The sequence below is a fragment of the Cydia pomonella genome, chromosome 16 (assembly GCF_033807575.1).
Source record: "Cydia pomonella isolate Wapato2018A chromosome 16, ilCydPomo1, whole genome shotgun sequence".
Taxonomy (NCBI): domain Eukaryota; kingdom Metazoa; phylum Arthropoda; class Insecta; order Lepidoptera; family Tortricidae; genus Cydia; species Cydia pomonella.
In genome coordinates, this window is record NC_084718.1 from 4,812,435 (window position 1) to 4,837,453 (window position 25,019).

General features: G+C 35.3%; 1 protein-coding gene across 1 annotated transcript in view; it reads right to left on the reverse strand.

Annotated features, from left to right (window-relative positions):
- Nucleotides 1-25,019, reverse strand: part of LOC133526535 (neuropeptide CCHamide-1 receptor) — a 300,559-nt gene that overhangs the window by 27,339 nt on the left and 248,201 nt on the right. Inside the window, exon 5 of the mRNA XM_061863212.1 lies at nt 22,083-22,271. Coding sequence (XP_061719196.1) covers nt 22,083-22,271 — 189 coding nt within the window. The remainder of the gene's footprint in view (nt 1-22,082; nt 22,272-25,019) is intronic.

A 25,019-nucleotide genomic window follows, 5' to 3' on the forward strand; every position in this document is an offset into this window, starting at 1 on the left:
TTCATATATATGTATATGTATATGTATTTGTATCAATATTATTTATATATACGTATGTTTATGTTTGAGTATTTCTTATGATTGTATTGTGTTCGTACATGTACCTAATTGTATCATCTATACATCATGTTTTTGCACCGCCTACAACTTAGCTGCTTTGCCTAAAGGTTGACTGGTAGAGAATGCCTTACGGCATTAAATTTGCCTATTGTACAGTGTGTTTTCTTATGTGCAATAAAAATAAAATACAATAAAAACAAAGTATATACAATTATCAAAGGCAAACTTGTCCTAATAAGGGTTCTCTTCTAGCTCAACCTTTAAGCAATTTAAAGGAAAATAAAAAGAAAATTTATATTTATTTTTTTATAAGTTAGAACCTGTAATTGGCTCTGTATTTCTATTGTATGGTATAGAAATGTTTAAAGCTGTTGGTTTTCCATGTATGTAATAAATAAATAAAAATAGACAAACGAATATACACTATTATTATGTAGAGTTTGCCCTATTTTCTTTTTTTTGATAAAAACATGAATATTTTTCACAACATAGGCCTCTTAGTCATCTTAACAGCAAATGAAGGACCCGCGCAAAATCATCTTTTCATACAAATGCAGTTTGTATCTCATTTTCCCCTCTGGATATTAACATAATTGAAAATATTTTGAAATTTGTTAAATACCAACGACAGCTATGCCTAAGCATTTATAATTCAATTTCAATTTTTTAATCATAAAATATTCATTTTACACGTCAAATTTGTAACAAACAACATACGTAGTTAAATAGGTGCATATTTATATTATTAAGTCAATAAGTATAGTGTAGGTACATTTTGTTCTCAATCATACAGATTACAATATTATTACTTTTTATATTATTGTATGAAATCTGTTCTTCGCTCCTTATTGCTATAATTATACAAAAATCGAGAAAAAGTCAAACTTAGGGGCATAGCTATGGTTAATTTATGCATCAAATTATGTAAAAATATTTTCCATAATGTCAATATTTTTGGACAACGGGGACTACGTTTGTATGGAAAATCGGCCATCCTCTTTCCTCTTAAGATGGCGTTTTAATGTCACTTATTTTTAAAATAATGAATGATCAAATGCCATAATTTTAAAATAATGAATGAACAGAAACTCGTATTGGCGTATTTTCTTTCGATGGTACCGTTGGCAACTGCACCGCATAGCTATTTGCGTTTCATACGCAATGCATTTGATCGTATCGACAGCATAGACTTCTCACTGACAGATTGCGTAGCACTTATCTTTACTGTACGTAGCTGTGTTGTGTAGTGAGATATGAAATGGTTTGATGTTATGAATCTCGTATGAAAACATAGATACATACATATGTATATTAAATATGTAAACACAAATCTTATTTATTTTAAACTTTATTAGCAGGCTGACATAATTCCTACATAAATACTAAATTTTAAGTTATGCCTTATTACTATGAATACACTAGCCCCTTATTCATAATACTTTACAAGCCTGCTTTTCGCTCACGTAAGCCGCTGCGTTAGGGTTCTCGCCGCGTAGCCAACATGCAAATCGCGTACGCTCTGTGGCGATCGATACGAAACTGTCACTGTCGCACTAATATGGAAGAGTGACAGAGAGACAAAGCGTTTCGTTGTCGTAGCGATAGCGTTTGTCACCTTGGCTAGGCCGGCTGATATTAGTGTACATTGGAATTGGCCTGTTAGTTACATAAAACTGTGTTAAAATGTAAGATACTTATCCAAAAACACGATACAGTTTAACAATCATACTATTTTTTAAACTGGATGGATACAACGCTGACAAATGTCAGTTTAAAACAATTTCGCGAGATTTGGCGCTTTTTTACATTGTTAATTATATGGAGATGACACCTGCTACACTACCCATCTAGTTTTTGAAAAATAATATAAACGTAGAAAAGACAAAAGTATCAACTATTTTAGTCCCAAACAAGTAATGTGACAGCAGTTTTAGGTGACATGATGAATCGATGTTGCCCGAAGAGTAAAATAATTTCGCTGAAAATTGGAGTTTATTTTTATTAGTGTCGCTGTGGTCGCTAAGTAACAAAATAAAAGGACCTACTGGTAAGGTCAAATGCCTAATTTAAGCGTCTTAAATAACAAATAGTGGTGTCAAGCGATAACGTGACACTTTTAACGATTACCCCATTTTCATTAGTATTCTAAAGGTCTTTCTTGCGGTTGATAGCACATTTAAGGATTTCATTGATAACAGGACCTTTCCATTAAAATAAAGTTCTTAAGAACCCTAATAAGTACAAGTGGCCCGATTCGTGGAATGAGATACCAAAACGATAAGTTCTGGTTTAGATAAGTTCTCATTTAGATATCGTTTGTATGTCGTATAATTGACAGAAGCAGCTCGATTCGGGCAACCATTGTCACTTTGACGTACGAAATATCGTAGATAGATCTTGTTGGGATCACAGCGGCATCTAAATAAACGTTAATTTTGTCATGTCGTTTAGTTATCGATCTTTTGAAGATCTTAAACGTGTCTTAATCATTCTTCGAAGGTCGTAACACCTTGAATTGTGTTGGGTTAAGTGGATTGCAAAAGTTTGTTGAAAGAGTACCCAAAAGGTTTTATTCACCATTAACTTCTCTTCAATAAATTACCCACCGAATTTAAAACAATTAGGTAACAGTAATAATTTTAATTGGGTCTTGCACTCAAGAGTTATCTTTAAAAAAAGTCGTACTATTATATTTAAAAAAAAAAAAAATGTTTACTGAGTTAACACAAACAAACGTGATTTTAACAGGTCTGGTGCCTCTTGTTAAGCGTACATGACACTTGTGTCAAGAGACACCGCTCTCCCGTAGGCGGTAAAAGAATTTTTACATTTAGGTTAAAACTTACAATGACTGTTTTTAAGAATAACTTGAAAAATAGAAAAAATTGAGTAGGGATACTAGGGACCTATATAAAACAATTTTTATCAAAAATCAGTTATCAATAGAGGAAGCATTGATTTATAATTTTGAAGGTACAATTTCGTGGACTACAATTTATATAAACCACCGACTGATCGGTATAACAGACTTTATAGCCGATAGCTGTTAATATTAATAATAGATTTTATTTATTTATTGATTTTATGTTTTTACTGTGTACCTATATATGACGGAATTATTCTAGTCGGATACCATAGTGACGATATTTTGACATATATGACGATATTTGATATTTTATTGGACAGATCTTAGTATAATTTAAATTATTAATATTTCTTATTTGGATTGAAATTTTGTTTGCTTGATTGATATTTAAATTTTATTGACATGATACAAATTATTTTGGTTAAAATAGTATCAACGTATTTGAATATGATTATTTAATAGATAATCCATTAATATATTAGGCACTTTCATTAAGGGACTTAAGGCTAAACATGTCCGTGTAACAAAATTAAATACGAAACGTGAGTGCTCGTTATAAAATGAAATGATATAAGTTTTAATTTACAGGTACTTATTTCTTTTTCTCCAAAAATATCTAAAGACTGACAAAAGCTTATTTTATATATAGCCGTTATTATAAATGAAAAGTTGTACAGTCAGCTGTAAAAATATGTATCGAGAGAATAGTCTCATAAAATATGGTACTACGCTCTCATTACACTGGAATAAGATGCTATGGGACATATTTTTGAGTAAGATGTGTACACCCATATTTTTACACTTGACTGTACCGTGTCTATTAAAACACTGCATAACTATAAATCTGTTCAGCCTAAACTATATATATAAAAAAAAAGTTACTATACCTAATATCCTCTTTGTCCGAGGTTACATCTAATTGACAAGATATTTTAAGCATAAGGCCAATAGGTGTGTGTCGGGTATCGGGTATATAATCCTTTAGTCTTTGCTAAACAAGATCCTCAAAATGATTGACTAGATTGTTTGAAGTATTCCAGAAAAAAGGACGACCTCTCCAATGACAATTCCTGAAGGGTTATTTACAAGGCCCCTGCATTGTTTGTTCTCAATAAAAATTCTAATATTCAAGCCGTAGCCATTTTGGTGGTTACACTGCCTTGTACGTGTGCGTAAAAATGTGTATGTGTGGCTTTTTAGGGATGTGGACTGCTCGAGTTTAATCATGTCGATAAGCACTACACAGCGGAACGGAATAGTGATTAATTGAAGCTTCGATATCTTAACTAAAAATAACATCACAGATGTGATAATGAATATTTTATAATAAAATAAAGTACTCAATTCTTGCGGAAAACCTATTTTAGTAGTTATTTATGTATTGTAATTAAAAAATCGAACCTTCCCTTCGTATCAACCTGTATCGTCATCCTTTCTCTTTATTTTAGGTATAGTTATCCTTTCAAGTGAAATTAAAATTGTAAGAAGTGTTGATTGTTTGTCAGCAACCTGGTTATACATTGTTAATCGATAATTGATTGATTGATTGATCATTGATAATTGATAATCGTACATAAAAACCAAGTGGTTACGGTGACAGATGGCTTTCGCTTCATCTATTGAATCTCATATATCTATAGTTATTTATATTCTTAACGACATGTCTTCACGATCGTAAACGGGGGATTGTGTTTGTCTCTCAACAGTTGTAATAATAATGTGAGTGACATAAGTACCTACACATCAAAGAAATCTACGTCAATGTGATAAAAATATTTGAGAGATATCGAAATGGTGTTACAAGTATTTTCTTTTCATAACCATATTTGAAGTAAATATTTTTAGAGGGAGATCCTGATTTAAACATCTATTCATACGACATATAATCTAAAAGATTACGACATATAATCTAAAAGATGTGTACTGTTTTGTTGTTGTATAACCCTCAGATTGTATTACTAATCCCGTACGTACAATTCCTTTCTATAAATAAGTATCTACAATATCTCCATATTCAATGAAGGCTTAGAGTAGGTTATAAGTAGATGAAAGAGCGTTTGTGATTAAAGTACATTGTTACCTAAGGGTTGAAAGTTACCTAGTTCACCTAAGTTATTTTAGCGCTCCACTGAAGTGAATTAGGTAAATGTGTAACTCGGTTTAAATGAGTTAGGTCTTTTGGCGTCAAAAGAGTAGATCTGACTTGCAAATGAACCGTTTGTACGCACTGTTAACAGTTTTACGTATTATTTCTTATCTGCAAAAGCTACAAGCACGCCCAGTTTCATACTTTCTTCTATAGTTAGGTTCAATAGAAATTGAAAATAGTATGTGAATGGATGTGATAAACTTTGTTAGCATTTGATAACCTTAAATGTTTACGAAGGTGTTGTCACTGAGATAATATTAATAGTTAATATATAGTTTAACTAAATATTGGTGTTGATAATTGATTTAAGTCTATAAGCTGTTGATACCATCATGTTACTGCTGTCTGCTGCATGTCGGCAAAGGCAAAGATGTGTAATAGTACTCGACTTTTTTATTTATTCGATCATCAATACAAGCGTGACAGAGTGGCCAGAAACAAGACAATGGAAAGAATTTTGAGTCATCTAACAATTCTAGAATAACTTTTCCGCTGAAAGATCATTGAAATGTACAAAGGTGAAGCCATCACGTATACCTATGAACATTTAATGAGTGCGAAAGAGGCAGAATACAAATGAAAAAAACCTGACCAGTTTTGAGCCTTGAGTTAGCGGCCTGGAAAATACAAAAGCTGTATTCTGATACGGTGGGTGATTTTATCTTGGAATATACTGTTACAAAAGCAAATAATAATTGTATTCACATCACATTTCTCGAATCGGAATGATGTCAAGTGTCGTTGGAAGTATTGACACTTGACACCGTTCCGATTTTGGTCGCAATTTTATTATTTGACAGGCAATCTTGTACATTCTAGAACTGTGGTCTCTGAGACTTCAAAATCGAAATCAAAATTGTTCAGTGTGTTTGCGTCCATACCGTAGAGTACTTTCATACAAATATGTTTACCAAATATCACGCGAGATGGGGCTGTACCGGGAGGGGCGATTTCTACATCGCGCTATTGAAATGATTATGGGGATTGTATATAAGGGTTTGGTATTATTTTTTATACACTGACTTTATTTGTATTTAACTGGTTGTGTATTTTCGTAGTCATCCTTCATTCCATAACCCCACACCAACCACAACTGAACATGGGATAAGGCCGGAGAAAGAAGAAGAGATCCTTCATCTTCACTTCGTTAAGTGCGTCTTTTTGAACGAGTTAAGAGTACATACACATTGCACCTAAGTTAGTATACAGTTCTTATTAAAAACTACTCATTTCTCTTTATGCTTTTTGACTCCCGGGGGATGGTTGCAATATATATATCGGGTAACAACGGTAAGTTTTTGAAAGCAGTAGCAAGTAGCAACTGCCAGAGTTATGAATACAAAATTGCCATAAGTATATATAAATAATAGAATCGGCTCCTTGCCTTCCATTACAGGACTGGAAAATCGTATCTTTTTGCAAGTCGTATTTATTTAACAGTCGGCCCGAATAAAAAATTAAGATAAGTCAAATATTAGATCTAGATACGATATGTATCGGATATTTCAGTGTCAAAACAAAACTCATGTTATTGTTTGAAGAAACGTCACTTTTGACACTGACATATCTGGTCCGTATCGTATCTAGACCTTATATTTGACGAGTGTAATGTTTTGACTGTTATCCATTTCGTAAAGAGATTATCTTGTTTCGTTACAATACAGGGAGCCTAGCCGAGATGACATTGTCATTATGACAATCGTTGACAGAAAACGCCGATCGAAACCAAATAATCTCTGGAAATAATACGTAAATTTTCATAGCATCTGTCTTCTCGATCCATTTTTTCGTTCGTTTGTCGTTTGTGGATTTACGATTGTTATGTTGGCTAGGTCAGTTATGACAGTTGCAATACAAAGATTGTAATGAAAAGAATTTAACAATTTGTAACAGTGAGTGACCCTACCTATGCAGCCGATGGTCCGGGTTCAAATCCTGGTAAGGGCATTTATTTGTGTGATGAGCACGAATACTTATTCCTAACTGTTTCTTGTATTTAATTATGTCGTATTTATCTATATAAGTATGTATATCGTCGTCTAGTACCCATAATACAAGTTTTGTTTAGTTTGGGGCTGGGTCCATCAATGTAAGATTGTCCTCAAATATTTATTTATTTATTATTACACTTGTAGGTAGCAGGTGGTTAAAGGTCAAATTATAAATATTTGTCCTTTAACGACTTGTAAAGGATTTCCGGGGTTTTATTACGTTTATTTACATGTTTTTAAGCTATAATTTCCCTCATCGACACGGTCAGCACATACGTGATGAACAAAAAAAATCTAAATATATAAATCTTGGTTAAATCTAAAAAATAAAAATAAAAATGATATCTAACCAGAAATAATACTACCAAATAAATATAAAATCATTATACCTAGTGGCGTGGAAATACTACTTCAATTCAATTCAATACAACATATGTTATCGCTAGGTATCACTAGTATTATTTAGACGTACTTTTTGCTTCCGAAAAATTAAATTAGAATCGGCCTCAAGGGCTCGCCAGGGTGCCTACCCAAGATGACAATCGCTTGCGCTTCGACAACGAAACGCTTTGTGTCTCTATCACTCTTCCATAAGTACGACAGTGACAATTGCGTTTCGTTCGCAAGGGAGCGTAAACAATTGGCATGTTGGCTACGCGCCCTGTAGACTAATATATAGCCCAAACCCCTAAACGAACCCAGAACGATAACCGTTTTATTGGTGGAATCGATTGTTTTTTAGTAAAATTAGCTTTGGAACACTTATTCCACATAATCGTTTGGCTCCGCTCCAATAGCGCTCTTATAGACCATATGTGCCTCTCTAATATTGCTTGTAGCGTGGTTGCATTTTAGAAGACGGTTAAAAAGGATATGAGGTATTTATCCGGATAGGGAATGGTTATTATGTTTCACCACAACAGCTGGTAAAGTATCTCTTTATTCTTAAAAAAACGGATCATAAAGTTGCATTTTATTCGCAAGAGTGGCAAAGCGATTTTACGTTTATGGCTAGTAAAAATTACATTTAAGTGATTATTTTGAATGTCGAGTATTTAATATTAAGGTCATTTGTATTTGATTCGTAATATTTTACAGTTAGATTTTTTATCGCGTCGGTGTGGTGAAAATATTTGCGTTTCACTCGGTGGCAAAGTTTATTTAGCCCCTGTAACTTAAAATAAATTCCTAGCATGATTACACTTTTTGAATTTTCGTGCTCAGTTATCAATATTAGCACGAGGGATTAAACAACAGCCTTTGTAAGTGGACTGGTGGTGTAACCAGACTAGACAGGATCCAAAATAGGTACATCCGGGGGTCTTTCAAAGTGGCCGAAATATCGCAAAAAATGCAAAAGAACCACCCACGCGGGGTCGGCCACGTAATGCGCCGAAATGAAGACCACATGATTCGAAAGGTACCAGCCATAGAAAAAGGAAAAAGAGGCATAGGCTGCCCACCAACTACCTGGATGCAGACAGTCCAAAAATATTTGCTGACGACGAGCTTAACGCCAGAAATGATGCAAACCACCAGGATTGGCGAAAGAGTATCAGGAGGGCTGAACCCGAATAGGGATAAAAGCCCGGAGAATAGGGTCCGAATAGGGGAAAAATTACAATGGTACATTGTAGATGGCGGACATAATTACACCATATGAATCTAGTGTTCAATAGTTTGAATGCAGACAACCAAGCACTAATCTGCTCCTAGTATTTAACATCGATCGGTAGTTTGCATCTCGGAGGTCATAATTCTACGTTGACACATCGTTAGCGCGTTTTATCTCGGAGGTGGTGCCATCTCTTGACAAATTTGTGTACTACAAACTTAAAATATATTTAAATAAGTTAAAATGTATAGCTTTTATTATGTTGACATAAAAGAAACATTAACTTGATCGCGACTTCATAATCATGTACCGTTTAGTAAGGATACATTAAGTACGATTGTCAGACTTTGACTGTCATTTATGATTTTTGTATTTCTTGCATTTGATTTTCAAAACAAACAACTTGCTTATATTTAGATATTACGATAGTAGGTGTATGTGTGTCACGTACTCACGTGTCAAGTGGGAGGTATATTATCGAGGGGTGTCCTTTACGTCATACTTTCACATATGTCATCGGGTTTCCTCATGTAAATGGAACCTCCAATGCTATTTATGTTTGGCTATTATAAATATACCAGGAAGTAACGCCTCGGAAAGTTTCTTAACGTTCACCTTTAAAACATTTAATGACGTCCTGAGTTCATACATTTTAAAAGTTTGAGTGTAACACATTCACCGCTGAGCTACGTTCGTAGCGCTACATTGTAGCTGATAACATGGGTTTGTAGCGGAATTATTTCGTAGAGGCAAAACGACAACCGTGTTGTGATTAGCGCTGAATGGGAGACTAGCTAGTCTAAACCTATGGCCCGAATCGAAGTTGATACGTCAAATATTAGTTACGTCAAAAGTGACGTTTCTTCAAACAAAAACGTCACTTTTGACACTGACATATCCGATCCATTGTCGTATCCAGACCTAATATTTGACGTAGCTTAAAGTACAAATCGGGCCATCAATCTTACTTAAGATTCTTTTGTTTGATTACTTAGTCAATTTATTCTAAAGTGGGTACGTTTGTGTCAATCTCTAATGGCTTTTTTAGTACCTCCATCTTACAGAAAACCGCAGCCAAATAACACTAGAGTAAGGTTGCCAGAGCTTAACGAGGGTGCGGAGTGTTAGGGTCGGCGACGCGCATGTGACTCCTCTGGGGTTCCAGGAGTCCTTAAGCTACGGAGACTGCTTACCATCAGGCGGGCCGTATGCTTGTTTGCCACCGACGTAACGACGACGTACAGTATAAAAAAATAAAGCCACATTGCAGGCTAGCATAAACTGGGCCCAAAATAGAACTGCTCACTGTGGGCTGAAATTCGGCTCTCATTGACATAGAAACCAAAGTTGTTATTTGCAATTTTTAGGGTTCCGTAGTCAACTAGGAACCCTCATAGTTTCGCCATGTCCGTCTGTCTGTCTGTCTGTCTGTCTGTCTGTCTGTCCGAGGCTTTGCTCCGTGGTCGTTAGTGCTAGAAAGCTGAAATTTTGAATGGTTAGATAAATCAATAAACCCGACAAAGTCGTACAATAAAATATAAAAATTTAATTTTTTTTAGGGTACCTCCCCTACACGTAAAGTGGGGGTGAAATTTTTTTTTCGCTTCAACCCTAGAGTGTGGGGTATCGTTGGAAAGGTCTTTCAAATCTAATAGGGGTTTTCAACAAACATTTTTTGATAAAGTGAATATATTCGGAGAATATCGCTCCGAAAGAAAAAAAAATGTGTCCTTCCCCTCTAACTTTTGAACCATAGGTCCAAAAGATATGAAAAAAATTGTGGCAATAGAGCTTAAGAAAGACATTAAATGAAAACTACAGCGGACATGATCAGTACCCCTAGTGTAAATAAATTCGATTTCGAAACGTGACATACGCGTTTGCGTTTAGTCTCATTTTGTATTGGATTTAGAAAGAGCGCGCCAAGCGGGACGTTTTAGAAACTCAAAATCCTATACAAAATGAGACTTAACGCAAAGGCGTTCGTCACGTTATGATGTCGATCAAATTTACACTAGGGGTACTGTTTAGCTGTTTTTGAGTTATCGCAAAAAGTTTTCCCTTCATAGTAAAAAGACTTACTTTACGAGTAATTAGGTACTGATTACGCAAATTTGCCTATTTGTTTAACTCGGGTGAAAGGTACCGTTTCATCCCTTGGTTAACAATTTACTATACTTTAAGCTCCAGTTTAGCTTATTGTGACGGAAGAGTAACTACGGAACCCTACACTGAGCGTGGCCCGACATGCTCTTGGCCGGTTTTATTAAAATAGGTTTTGCCTAGCATTGTTATGATAACTTGTGAATTTGGGACAATTTCGCATAAAGAGTGCCGAGGTATGATTTTTTTTCGAAAATCATGTAATAAGAAAAAGGCACCCGTGATGCCAAAAAAATCACAAATAATTATAGCCATTTGCGAGGATATTAATCCTCGCAAATGGCTGGCGGTTTGTTTTGCGGTTCTTGAATCATACTGATTTTTTGTTCCTGCTCCATACATTTTTTCGAAATAAATCATAACTCGACTTTTTTCAAGCTAAATCGTTTACAATTCACAGTTTAGCATATAAATGATAGGCAAGACTAATTGAAAATAACAGCCTTGGTTTCTATGTCAATGGGAGCAGAATTTCAGCCCACAGTGCGGCTTGGAGAGCATTGGTGAAGAGTGTGCACAGTCATCACGGCTCTCAGCCATGAGGATATTGCAAGGAAGAAGACCCATTATTCATTTACAAAAACGGAACTACGCGTACAAATGAACTTCCTCGAATTGTCGGAGATAATTTCCATGTTAATTTATTCGATAAGACCCGTTTTAGTGAATTATAATGCTGTGATATCTCTCTATTATTTTCTAAGAGCAAAAATTCGGTAGATGGTGCAACAACGCACAACGCTACAACGGGACACGCTAGAACGGTATAGAAAACTGAACTGCCGGACGCCCCGGCTCAGACCGTTCTAGCTTGAGTCATCCTTTATTCTGATCCAACTAATACTACAAAAGGGACCCCATTAGAAATGCACTCTTCTACTGATTGTTCATATTTTTAAACTAAGGCGTGCTAAGGCCAAGTCTTAAAAATGCTGTAAGTACGTATCTACAATGTAGATTTCCATTTGCGACAATATTGCTAGTAGGTATATATTCTTGGCAGAATCGCAGCATGCGTTGCCAAAACTCTTATGGCTTCTGATGATATGTATTCGTATATACCTATTTTCAAATTTGTATGCTTGTAGGCGAAACATATAGCGTTCTCACGTACTTTTTTTACCAACACTTATACATTTTTATTATTTTTTTTATTTTAGGGTCGGCAACGCTCAAGTAGCTCCTATGGTGTTGCTTATGTCCATGGGCGACGATGACCGCTTCCAATCAGGCAGCTCGTCTGCTCGTTTGCTGACTATGCTAACATAAAAAAAACCTGTTTACAAAAAAATACATTTGAGTTTGAGTTTGATCCTTTTTAGGGTTCTTGTTACTTTTAAGGTGTTTGTTTAAGAAAACCAAAAAGAGAGAATGATGTTTAAGAAAACCAAAAAGAGATATTTTGTGTTTAATCTATTGTTTTCTTTATGAAATAAAAGTCAGATAAAGTTATCTGCAAGATATATATAGCACGCTCCCTTTCTTTCATATGTAAGAAGAAAAAGAGTGTCATATTTATCTGGCAGATAACTTTATCGGATGATTGAAAAATCAGACCTTAGTATAATTAGGTAAATTATTGTTTTAGAAAAAAGTGTACCTATCTAAATGTAATTACTTGTCATAATATAAATCATTTTAGATGAAAGAAGCCGTAGGTGAACTACAGCTGAATAATTTTTGGAACATATATGACGGTTTGCTTTTTTAGGGCTCGTACTTCAAAAGGGAAAAACGGAACCCTTATAGGATCGCTTTGTTGTTCGCCCCTTTGTCATTCAAGACCCTTTATCTCAGGAATACGTGGAGGTATCGAGTAGAAATTAAAACCATAAAGCAGTGAAAAAAAAATCTAACTTCTAAGTTAAGGTAAAAATAAGATACAACCGTTTACGCCACGTACGTAAATTTTCAATGGAATCATAATTTATAGGGTGCTTCCCGTTGATCTAGAACTATGAAATTTGGAAATGTCGTTTTACACTACAAGTACAGGTAAAAATATGAAAACTATAAATTTGAAAAAAAGAATTGTTACTTTGTACGGAACTCTCTCGGTGGGCGAGTCCGTTTTTATCGAGCCAAGCTTTTTTTTCTTAATTTGAATCATTAGAACGATCTACGATTGGCGTAACCGATCATGCGAGATTGAAACTATGTTCTTAAACTAAATGAACACATTTTTTTAGCAAACACTCTAGGTTTCAAAGAAGGAAATAATACAAAGAACAAATATGAACATTGCTTTTGCTTTTTATTTGGTGGTTAACAATTTATAACTGTAAAGTCACAACTTCATTATTCATTGTGATTATTCAGCAAGTCATATTTTCATATTTTTATAGTTCGTTCGCGTTTAGAATGCAGTAAAATCATGATTGTCTGCCGGCCTAGCTACGCCCGTAACCAATCAAATCGTTCCCAATTAGAAAATATAGTTTGACAGTGATCATTTGAAGGCATATTTCTAATTGGGAACGATTTGATTGGTTACGAGCATCGCTAGGCCGGCTTGTGATGATTTTACTGCATTCTAAAAAAGAACGAACTGTATTTAGTTTTGTTTAGTTTATTTTAGTTTCTTTTTTAACCTATGAACATTGTATGTTATTATTTTAATTGTTTCGACATGCCTATACTGCCGTCCTATCACTAAAACCTATCAAAGCTGCATATTACCAGTTTTCGTTTGGATGAATATTCTAAGACAGGAAAAAATTCTCTATCGACTGGTCTTGGAATCATATTTTTATCGTTTGTAGTTACGGAGATACAGACTCGACCTAACACGCTAACTGCATTATAATATGATACTTCTCGATACTATAAAATCGCAAACCCACATTATTCTTCTATAAGTAATATAAAAGCGCTTAGCCAGTTGTTTATTTTAATTAATCTTTTACAACATACAAAGCTAAAACACATTTACTTGGAAAAACTTTATAAATTTCCATTAAAGCCATTTAACCCTATTATTATGTTTTATCACGTACACTTTTTTACAATAAATACTACTTAAAAAAACAGTTACTATGCTTAAACATGGCTAACGTTCTTTAACTGTGTGTTTAAAAGACTTTTATTGCGATCCATATTACAAATACACCACTAAAACCTATTTAGTTTTCTTAACGGGTAATTATGTTTGAGAAAAAGATTAATAATACAACAGTTAAACATGGTCAACCAACAATGCTACGCTAAAACCCCGCTAAGTATAAAACATATTCCTTTAAATTGTATTACGTAGGACAGACAGTTTTTCAATGCGGCGCGCGCGCAGTTAGTTGTCTGTTTTCGTTGGTGAGTAATGGATGCATGTTTATGTCAAAAATGTCCGGTATGCGAATGTAAGTGTTAAATATCTCTTTATATTAAAGATTTAGGCACACTAAGATTAGATTTTAACTATCTTAGAATTTGTATTTTCCTACACATCTTTTAGACTACATAAATAAGTAATGAAATAAGGAATAATTTATAATTGTTATTTCTTTTATGCGTTATACGATTTTCAGAATACAGGCTTAGATTTAGCAGATCTAGAGAGAAGAGAATCTAAATAGGTACAGTAAAAAACAATGGCCAGTAAAGTATTAAAATCAACCCTGGCAGAACGCTTTGACCTATGTACCTATCACTATAACTTGAATTTCAGTGGATTTACCTTGAGACCGTAACGTGTAAGTCCAAATCAAAATGCTTTCTAAATTAGTGTTCGTGTTCATGGTGCAGATAGTCTATGTTAGATGAGTAAAAGAGCCTTGACGGTATGTTTAAAGTGATAGAAGAAGAAAATATAATTTGTTAGAGTTTATAGAGTTATGAAATAAAACAGGAGACAACACGCTGCGCCGTTCTGTGCAAGAAAAATGAAGATCAAGAGGAATCCACCTTTATATGATGTTGACGCCCTACTTAATAACTATGGAACTAGATATCTATCACAGGAGATACATTAAGAGAACGCAATATGCCTAGTAAGATGTCGAAGTCACTCGTGTTGAAAGCATTACCGAAATCCAAGAACGATAACACCCTGATATACCATATTTGCACGTATATATGCAGTAATTTTTACAAGAGCGGTGAAGTGCTGTGCCATGTGGGGTAACCGTGTTTGGTTTATATGGATTTGTGAGCGCATGTCTATTCAAAACAGTAACCTGTTGATGTACAAAAGACACTAAAGAACTTAAGAGAGGAAAGGAAAAAATGGAAATAAATAGAGCGGTAGTCTAAGAAAAAGGAGAAATTGGACTTTTTAGCAAAGGAATAAGTAATAGCGGTATCTTATTAAAGCGACGGGAAAATATAAGAAGAAATACATATGATGATATGATCAATACGGTCAATTAGAGTTTTGGCTCAGATTGTCGACTCCAACGGCATTAGACGAGATGAACATTACGTCCTTTCTAAGGGCACTATCAGTGAATTGATCAAGGGAGGAAGTAGGATAGTCAGAAGTTGAGGTATTTGAAAAAAAGTTAGGTTGATGCATTAGAAGGAAAGTTTAGGATATCCTACTTACCGAGAAAAAAATTCAGAAGGAAAGAAGTCCAGATTAAGGGAGTCGAGACCAAAGAAGTCAATAATTCACCTTTTTGATGGTTCCAACTCCAAGTAACTTAAGAAACTACCAAACTTTAGATGGCCCCCAAATTCAACGAAATTATGAATTTGAAGCCTCTGATCATCTCCGCATATTGTACTGCAGTGATTCCGTAATGCATGACACTTAGCTTTATATTTATGCGAAGGATGTTAAAGGCTGATGCTAAAGTAGGTAACACATTTCTGTAAATTCGTTTTTTATCTTATGTGTATCCAACTAGTAAGTCCTCACCGATTACAGAGACAACTGCTCCAAATTCGGCATAATTACTACAGATTTCGATGCCTCTAAACCTAGTAAGTAGCATGTTGAGTTACCTTTTACCATCGTAAAACTCTGGAAGTCACAAATCCCATATAAAAAACTAGTAGGAATCTGAGAACTAATAGATTTTAGTGTGGTCATTTAGCCTTACTAGGTTTTTGAACTGGCAATCAAAGCGCGGGGGGCGCATTTTCAAAAGTGGTCTTTATTAGGTACTGGGCCTTACATGGATCACCTGATACCTACCTTACAATGGTTAGTAATCTACGCCTACATCTAACGAATATTTGAGACTGACACAATTTTCGTTTTTACTCCTTCGCGTAAAATTGTACAAAGCTGAAGACTGATTTGTCAGTATTTTTTACGTTTTTAATTTTATTTTTGAATGCAAATAAATACATATATGATACAAGTGTGATTTATTCATTTAACAATAACTCTATAAACTTTGTAGTATAATGCTGATCAACGTGATTTTATTAAAACAAAAAAAAATTGCAAATATTTCCACGACTTAAACCTAGTGAGTATTCGTCATTTAACGGGGTTTTAGAATAGGAACGCATACAAATTACTTCAATATGTAGGGTCATTACATAGCTAAAAAACGGTCACAATCCAATAACGTGTGTATTATAAATGTTTTCTAGGTAATATTTTAACAGATACAATACTATAAAATTGTTCAGTACCTTTGCGGTTATTAAGCTATGTTTTGTTTATTACACAATTCATAATTACGATACTATAAACACGTAAATTGACTTTGGCCGTTATTTAGATATTTTTTATATATTATTCAACTCTAAAGAACGGCTAAAGTATACTTAACGGTGTTTTAGGAGTAAATATCGTACATATTTTAGTAATTATTTGCAATACTAAAACACAAAATTGTGATTTTCTAATTAATAAAATAATATTTGAGAAAATGGTTTTCAAAAACAGTAAGCATAAATTTAGTTTTAATTTTTGCATAAAAGAAATCCCGAATAAATGTACACATTTTCTAGAGATATTGGTTTGAACGTTTTTTGCCCATATCTCAAAACTATAATTTGTGGGTTAGATAGGTTTTAGGGATAGGACGGCAGTATAATTAATGAATAGTTTTAGAATTTGAATTGCTGTACCCTTGCAGGGTCCATGTCACTGTATTGAAATAGTACATTGTGCAACGAGGGGGGTAAGTGAAATTTTGGATACGAGAGTGGTAATTCCCGACAGCCGCAGGCTGGAGGGAATTAAAGACCCAAGTTTGCAATATTCTTACCCCCGGAGTTACACACAATGTTTTTCATCACACTTGGTAAGACTAATTTTTAAGCGAAATAATCCTTAAATACGGTGTCATATCAAACATTCGTACGCCATTTTGTAATTTCTTGGCAGGTGAGCCACGATTGAAAATTATGTAAAAATATTTTAAACGGCTTTTAAATTAATCCAATCAAATAATTTTAAACATAAACAAAAATATTAAATTATAAACTTCAGAATTTTAAAAGTAAAACTCATTTATGCTACTTGGTTTTGTATGAATAAGTGACATAATAAAAAAAAAACTATAAACTCCCTAGGGAGTTATACCTTTTTTTTCACAATTCATAACTCCCGCGGGAACAAAATAGGCCTTTGTCCTTCAGCACACCTGCATGAAATAAGATCTTTTTCGAGCAAGTGTGATGAAAATTATATTGTAACTACTTTATGTAACACATGGAAAGGCAATACACATAGACAATGGTAACAATTTGTTTTTCGTCCTATAGTGGCACGACAGTGTCTCCGTGAAATTAAAACAAAACAAACATTTAATTTTCTGGAGACCATTTCATTTGTCCCCAGAAAAATCGTAATAAATAACAACGGCTATGAACTCAGAAACTAGAACTCAGAAATAGCGACCCTTACATACATTTCTATAAATTAACTTATTAAGTACGAATCTCTTTTGAATGCGTGTGTTTTACAAGTACGTATTTTAATAAATACGTACTGGAAGATGCCCGGAAAACGGAAACATGGTCGCCCTAAACCTACTTGGCGCCGTTCCGTGGAGCAAGAGTTGTGTGTATTGGGGATGGGGTGGGAGCAGGTTACCCAAGCTGCCCAGGACCGGAGTCAGTGGAAGAAAATGGTTCGAGCCCTACACACCAGCAGGGGGTAACAGGATGAAAAGAAGAAGATTTTAATAAATTACTTGATATTGACAACTATAATTATGAATTATTTTTATTCATGGGGCCTGTTTCACAATATCCGAGTAAAGTCCTGAATAAGTTACTTGCCACTTATTTGACGAATAAAGTCATCGGTGGCGTTTCATAATCTAGCAACAAGCTTAACTGGCAGATACAGTCATAAGTTTTGCAGGAAGATTTATCTGGCAGTTAATTTATTTGTTGATTAGATATCCAATACTTTACCATGACTTTGTGAATCAGACCCTTAATAAAATAATTTACTGCAAACCTTCCATCATCATCATCTTCCTCGCATTATCTCGGCATTTAGCCACGGCTCATGGGAGCCTGGGGTCCGCTTGACAACTAATCCCCAGAATTGGCATAGACATTAGTTTTACGAAAGCGACTACCATCTGATCTTCCAACCCAGAGGGTAAACTAGGGGTTATTGGGATTAATCCGGTTACCTCACGATGTGTTCCTTCACCGAAAAGGGACTGCTAAATGTTAAACGATATTTCATACATAAGTTCCGAAAAACTCATCGGTACGAGCCGGGGTTTGATCCCGCGACCTCCTAATTGAAAGTCACGCGCTCTTACTGCTAGGCCACCAGCGCAAACCTTCCTTATATGATCAAATTTTATTTTAGAATATTTTGCCGAAACTTCACTACAACATAAAATAGAGACATTATTTTTCACCTACATTCTTTTATTTCAGCAAAAAAATCGGCTTCTCTGACAGTTATCTATCCAGTATCCAATCTCAGCGCCAGTATAGTGCATATTCATGTTGTTACCATGATGAATTTCCCGACCAAGGCCCCATTCGACTTCGTACCTTAATGGCGTGCTCCGCAATGTCATATCAACTATTATAATCAATCACTTAGGAAATGGCACCTGTGAACACCGGGGGCTCCATGCAGAAACGGAAATCTAATACCTACGTACCAATATACGAGTATGACGCATATAAAGATACATTTGGCGCATAGTTAATAAGTACTGATACGCTAGTTTATATTTACATACTCTGTTGGAAACGTCAGGATGACAGGACCATGATAGTTATTTCTAACTATAGTTACTCCAAGTTTCATTACCTTTTTTGTACACAAACATTTAAAAAATTGTACCTCGCTAAAATCGAGAAATATTTCAAATAAAGTGGTCAGCCATTCTGACGTCAGGTTGACAGGACCAAGTCCAGTTCTCCTAGTTGTAGGCTTTATATCGTATTAGGCTTTACAGTGAAACTGCCAAGCCACATATTTTGAATAAGGTGTAAAGTTAGAGCTTGTAGAGTCAGAAGTAGTAAATACAGTGCGAGCCTTATAATTTCGTCTTGGCAACATTTTGCATGAAAATGTTATTGATAGGATTGGCTTTACGCGAAATGGTTTCTGGAAAAAAAGCGGTAACAGCGTAACGTTGAGTTGTCATGACACTATTTGACAGCTGTCACTTTCGGATAATGTCAAATCTTTTGAAATCAGCTCTCTGCCATCACTAACTCATTTCATTGAGAAATAAGTAAGCATAGAGTGCTCACTCCATACAGTTTTGTTACCAAAGCGCTTATTAGGGCTTACCAGGATTTGAACCCGGGACCATCAGCTTCATACCCTGGTCACTACCGATTTGGCCAGACAGGTCGTCAATGCGAGTAAAGGCACAAGCATATTCTATACAAAAATGCTTGTGCCGCACACAAGTGGAATCCCGGCTTAATGATCAATGGTCGTCAATACTAATGATAGTTATGATATTGTGTTTGAACAGTCATTTCTAACAGTCCATTTTGTCAATTGATCTTATCTATAAAAACTTATTGGTTTAATGGAAGCATTAACACTAGGAAGTACAACTACGCACGCTAAAATAGAATACCTAAATCGTTTTTTAATGACACAAAAGATGATTAACGATAACACTCAAATTTTGTCTATAAATGACAAGTCAACATACATACAAGTGATCGTTAGATAATAACTTCAACAGAATTAGGAATACTGGCATTCCGCCAATACTTGAAGATCGAGTTTACAATAGTAGATTGTTAGTCAAAGGATGAAAATCACCCATTCCTGTCGAGGTAGTTTAACAATAGTTTGAGACTGAAATGGTGTCTTTCACCAGACTAAGACACTCTACTTTTCATTTCAAATATGAGGAAAGTAAAATACATGTGCATTAAAAAAATGGCTAAGTATAAACTCCAGTAATACCTAGGTATTTGTTCAAGGTACTTTCAATTAACAATTCAAGTACAATATCGTTATTCATGGTATGGAGAGTTAATTATCAGAATGGAAATATTAATCTATTATTAAGTATCAATCTAGTATTAAGTATTTAAATAATTATGAATTTATTTATGGTAACAATATACATAATGTAAACATATCCATACACATATATTTACAAATAAAAAATGGGGGCTAGCTCGTCCCCCGATGGTAGGGTGCCCAGAAGGCTGGTGGCATTACCGCGCTGTATGGCGATGCTAATCTCGTGGACAACGAAAGAACCAGCCCCTGATCACCCGTAGCATCAATGAGACGCTTCGCCAGTTCTCTAAATATACAATGGGCTCCAGGCTCGAGGGTCTCCACCCCAAACGGCTCAAATATGCAACCAGAATCAATGGATGCATATTTGCACTGTTTGAGGTGTTCGGCTGCTTCGGCGGCCGTTCCAGCCTTGATCGAGGTCCCTGGAAGGTGGGACGACGCAAGGGTATCCACACTCAATGTGGCGTCCCAAACTAAGAGCCGTCCTAGCTTCCATGGAACCAGAGTCATGCCGTCCGGCCGCTTGCCATCGTCCCTGTTTAATCCTGTAGGCTCTAGAACGGCTGGTGCCTCAGCAGCCGCCGCCGTAAAGGCCCGGCGCAGAATGTCGTTGATACTGGTATGGTGTGGGATGCGGCCTGCACTCCTGCTTCAGGACAGACCATGAAGGCCCCTACCAGTAACATTGGCACCACGAAAATTGAAATTGTACAACAAATCGATTTAAAACCAAAATGTTAATTGCTTATCGTAAAAAAAAAGTACTTAGAAAGCACAGTGCTCTACAGCAGAAACATATCATTTTCTGCACACTTTTTAGAACAAGGCCCCACTTTCAGAGCATGTGTAATGTACAAGCCAATATTCCAAAAATATTTCCAGTGTCTTAGAGGCGTGTAAATATATTTTTGGAACCTTGTATTGTAAATATGTTTGAGAACTCGACTGTACAATTGTGTAACTTTTATAAGACACGTATTGTCCTCTGTTCGCCAATGGTGCAGACTTGGTTTCCGTAACAAGATGTGACCAAAAGGTCACATAAAAATGTGACCATTGAAAATGTACAGATGAAATGGCCAAGAGCTCGTTGAGAAAAGTTCGAGTGTTGCCAAGAGACATGACTAGTTTGTACAAAGGTCAGCCTGTATTTTAGATCTTTGAGAGCTTTATCGATAATAACCTTTTATGGGTGGATTGACGACCGGTCTGGCCTAGTCGGTAGTGATCCTGCTTATGAAGCCGATGGAAAACGACAACATGTCGTGACTAGCGCTGAATGGGTTAACGATGATAATTTAATCCAGCCTCTATTTTTCTTCGTGTATAAGATCTACTTAGTACAGATTTTTAGGTATTTCCATGACATGCCCTTTAATAATAGTGGAGTTTCTACATTCAAATAATACCAATTAAAATATTGTCAAAAAATTGATAAAATTGTTAATTAATGATCTGCATGTTACTTGTATACTTGGGTAAATAATATATATTTATTTATAGATATGTATGTATGTTGTGTATATAATAATAGCAATATATATTGCTATTATTTATATATGTGTAAGTGTATAAATAGAATATTGTTATATTGTTTTGAATAACTTGATTTATGTTTCATATTCCCTCTCGTTGTGTACAATCCTGTACTAACTACAAGTTTCTGCTTGACCCAATGGTTGACTGATAGAGAATGCTTTAAGGCATTAAGTCCGCCATTTGTACAATTTTATATCGTGCAATAAAGTTTAAATAAATAAATAAAATTGTACAGGTACAATGTTACTTAAGGGTACTTCTTGTAGCATAAGGTCCCATCTCTGATGGAAAGCCACAAATTACAAATTATAAAATCCACCTACCTGTCTCTGCGTACCCTGCATCTCGCCCGGCATGTTCTGCGTGCTCAGTACTAGATGGCGCGCCATCAGGATATAGAACAGCGCGATGACGGCCAGCGGCAGTGAGTAGTACACAAGAAAACGGAGGAGCACCATCGTGGAGGGGTACGTCTCGCCCCAGTCCGGGGGGTACGGGTAGCATACCAAGAACTGGAAGAGAAAGCGAGTTTCAACATCAACAATACAAAACAGTCCAAATAAATTTTTAACAAGCAGAAGCGTCTGCGGACGATGCTATTAAGCTTAGAATAAATTTAAAAGTGGAAAAATTACTGTCTTGGTTGAGACTTGAACTCACGGCCTCTGGATCGATACTCCAGCGCTCTGCCATCTAAGCCACCAAGATCTCGTCCCTAGGCAGCAAATTTTTCCACCATATGGGTCTAGGGGACCCTAGCGACATCTACCGTAAGAACGTTACACTTCTTAGACGGCTACCGGAGTTCCAAGTCAAAAGTTTGCAATTTATTCTAAGCTTAATAGCATCGTTCGCAGACGTTTCTGCTTGTTCAAAATTTATTTTGTATGGGTAGCACATCGTTACTGGTGCATTTCCAATATGACTTGGAGAGTTTTGTGAATGACTAATATTGTGACGAGATTCCAATATACTGTTATGTATTAACCATGTGGCCCTCACCTTTATCGACATCAACCTCTCCACATTCTACTAATATGCTACTATTGGGACAGTTTTGATCTTTAGTGTAAGACCCCCGCGGCCTTGTGCCAAAGATGCTGGCAGCATTCCCTCGCTGAATGGCAATACTTATGCGCTGCGAGAGAAAGCTGCCAGCTCTTTGGTCACCGGTAGAATTAATGAGCTTTTCACTTAATTCCTTAAATATAATAAGGGCGCTTGGACCCCACGGACCTAGTGTCTCGATTCCAAATGTCACAAAGTGTCAAACCCATAAATAACCAGCGAAAAACACGCCTTTTGACCTTTTCCAGGATCCAATCGGCAATAAAAGCTTTATGAGCCCAAATGTTTGCAAATACGAGTTCTGCCCAACCTTATTATCGTAGTCGTTAATTTAACAGCTCCTATCAATGTTAAAACAGTAAAAACAGCCAGATTGTGTTTTTTGAAGCGGTGTTTACTTGCCAGTCCTGGTTTTCATTGGATCGACTAGCATTCGAACTTTGAACGAAGTATTTTTAATACTATCTGGATATATCAGACTACAATAAAATTCTGGTGTAACCTTATTACTCTAATAAAAACAAATGCAGGTAATCCGTTTTTAGGGTTCCGTACCAAACAGGTACAAAAGGCGCCCGTCCGTCTGTGTCATTGCTAAATATCTCGAGAACTATTTAAGCTATTGTTATTTTATTTTTATTAATTATGGAAAATGCTCAATATAAAGAGGGGGCAAATTTTCAAAGTCTAGTTACTAGGTCAAGTGGGGTATCATTTGAAAGATTTCAACTTGAACATTACTTTGTTTGTGAAAAAAAAAAATGACTTATGAAGGAAAATGTGAAAAAAACCATCCTCCCTTATCTCCGAAGTTTACCAATGAAAAATTATTTACATAATAATAACATTATCATAAAGATTACAGGAAAAATTAAATCAGATCTCTATCTTGATAACTTTCTTTTTAATTAACAAAAAACATTTTACGATTTAATTTGTAATTTAATCCCTTTTCCGGGTGTTTATTATACTTGAAATTCCTATGAGATTACACTAAAGACACCTTCTTTCTAATAAACAAAATTTGTTGATATCAATTCACATATAAGATTCACATATAAAAAGAATTATCCCTGAAAACCAACATACTTACAGATCGCGCAAATTATTTAGCCAATTATGCTTAGTATATTTCTGGTCAAAAGTCTTTCGTGATTATGATTATAGTTACATTAGAAAATTTAAAGTTTGTACGGAACCCTCGGTGTGCGAGTTAAACGAACTCGCACTTGACCGGTTTTTATTTTGTGAAATCTCTCGATTGAAACATTGCAGCTGGTATTTGTTGTTCAATTTAAGAACTCGTAGATTCTTATTACAGTAGACAAATTCCCAAAAACTTTTTTGCATTAAAAGGTTTTCAAAGTAAAAGATTTAACAAACTATTTATCCAATGTTTTATATACGAAGTTGTTTATATACCATGCCATAGGGGCCAAACTTTTTAAACGTATTTAATTTTTTTAAGTATTAGTTTTTTGTTTTATTTAATAAATAATTTAAATTGCTACATAATCATAATTTACGTTAACTGCCTGCTAACAATAAAGTAAATATCAGTACCTAAATATAATTGTGCTTATTCGTGCCTAACTTTTGACAACATAAAATTTCTACTTCGTTGGCTTATTTGCCGACTTATCCCAGGATCAACGAATCTAGCCAGGCGTAAGGTTTACTTAATATTATTCTAGACCCGAGGGAAATACTAGTCTGATAAATACGAAACATGAGTCATGACCATTATATATTATCCTAGTCCATCTAGGGTCTTAACGCGGGCTATTTTATCAGTACAACGTCCAATTTATTAAGTATGAAAAGCTAAGTTACGTCATTTTTCACTTGAAAACACGTGTGTCATTTGATGGAGGAAAATTGGGTTGGCCTCAGGAAATAGGTACTTCGTATAGATGTCTCACTATCTAACAAACCCAATGCTTGACAGCTGTCGCGAATCATGCTGTCGGTCTCTAACGCTTTACACGTGTTCTTTATTTTCTCTAGGGTTGTCAATATTGCTCGTTACCCATGTCAACTGGTGCCACTGTATTTTTCTTTAGTAAAATATTTCGGATTGAATAATAATATCGAAGACATATTATGAAAACTACTTAATTTGTTTGAGTCATCTTTTGTGTCCCCTCGTGTGTAGGAGAGTGGTAGGCGTACATAGACTAAAGAGACTGCTT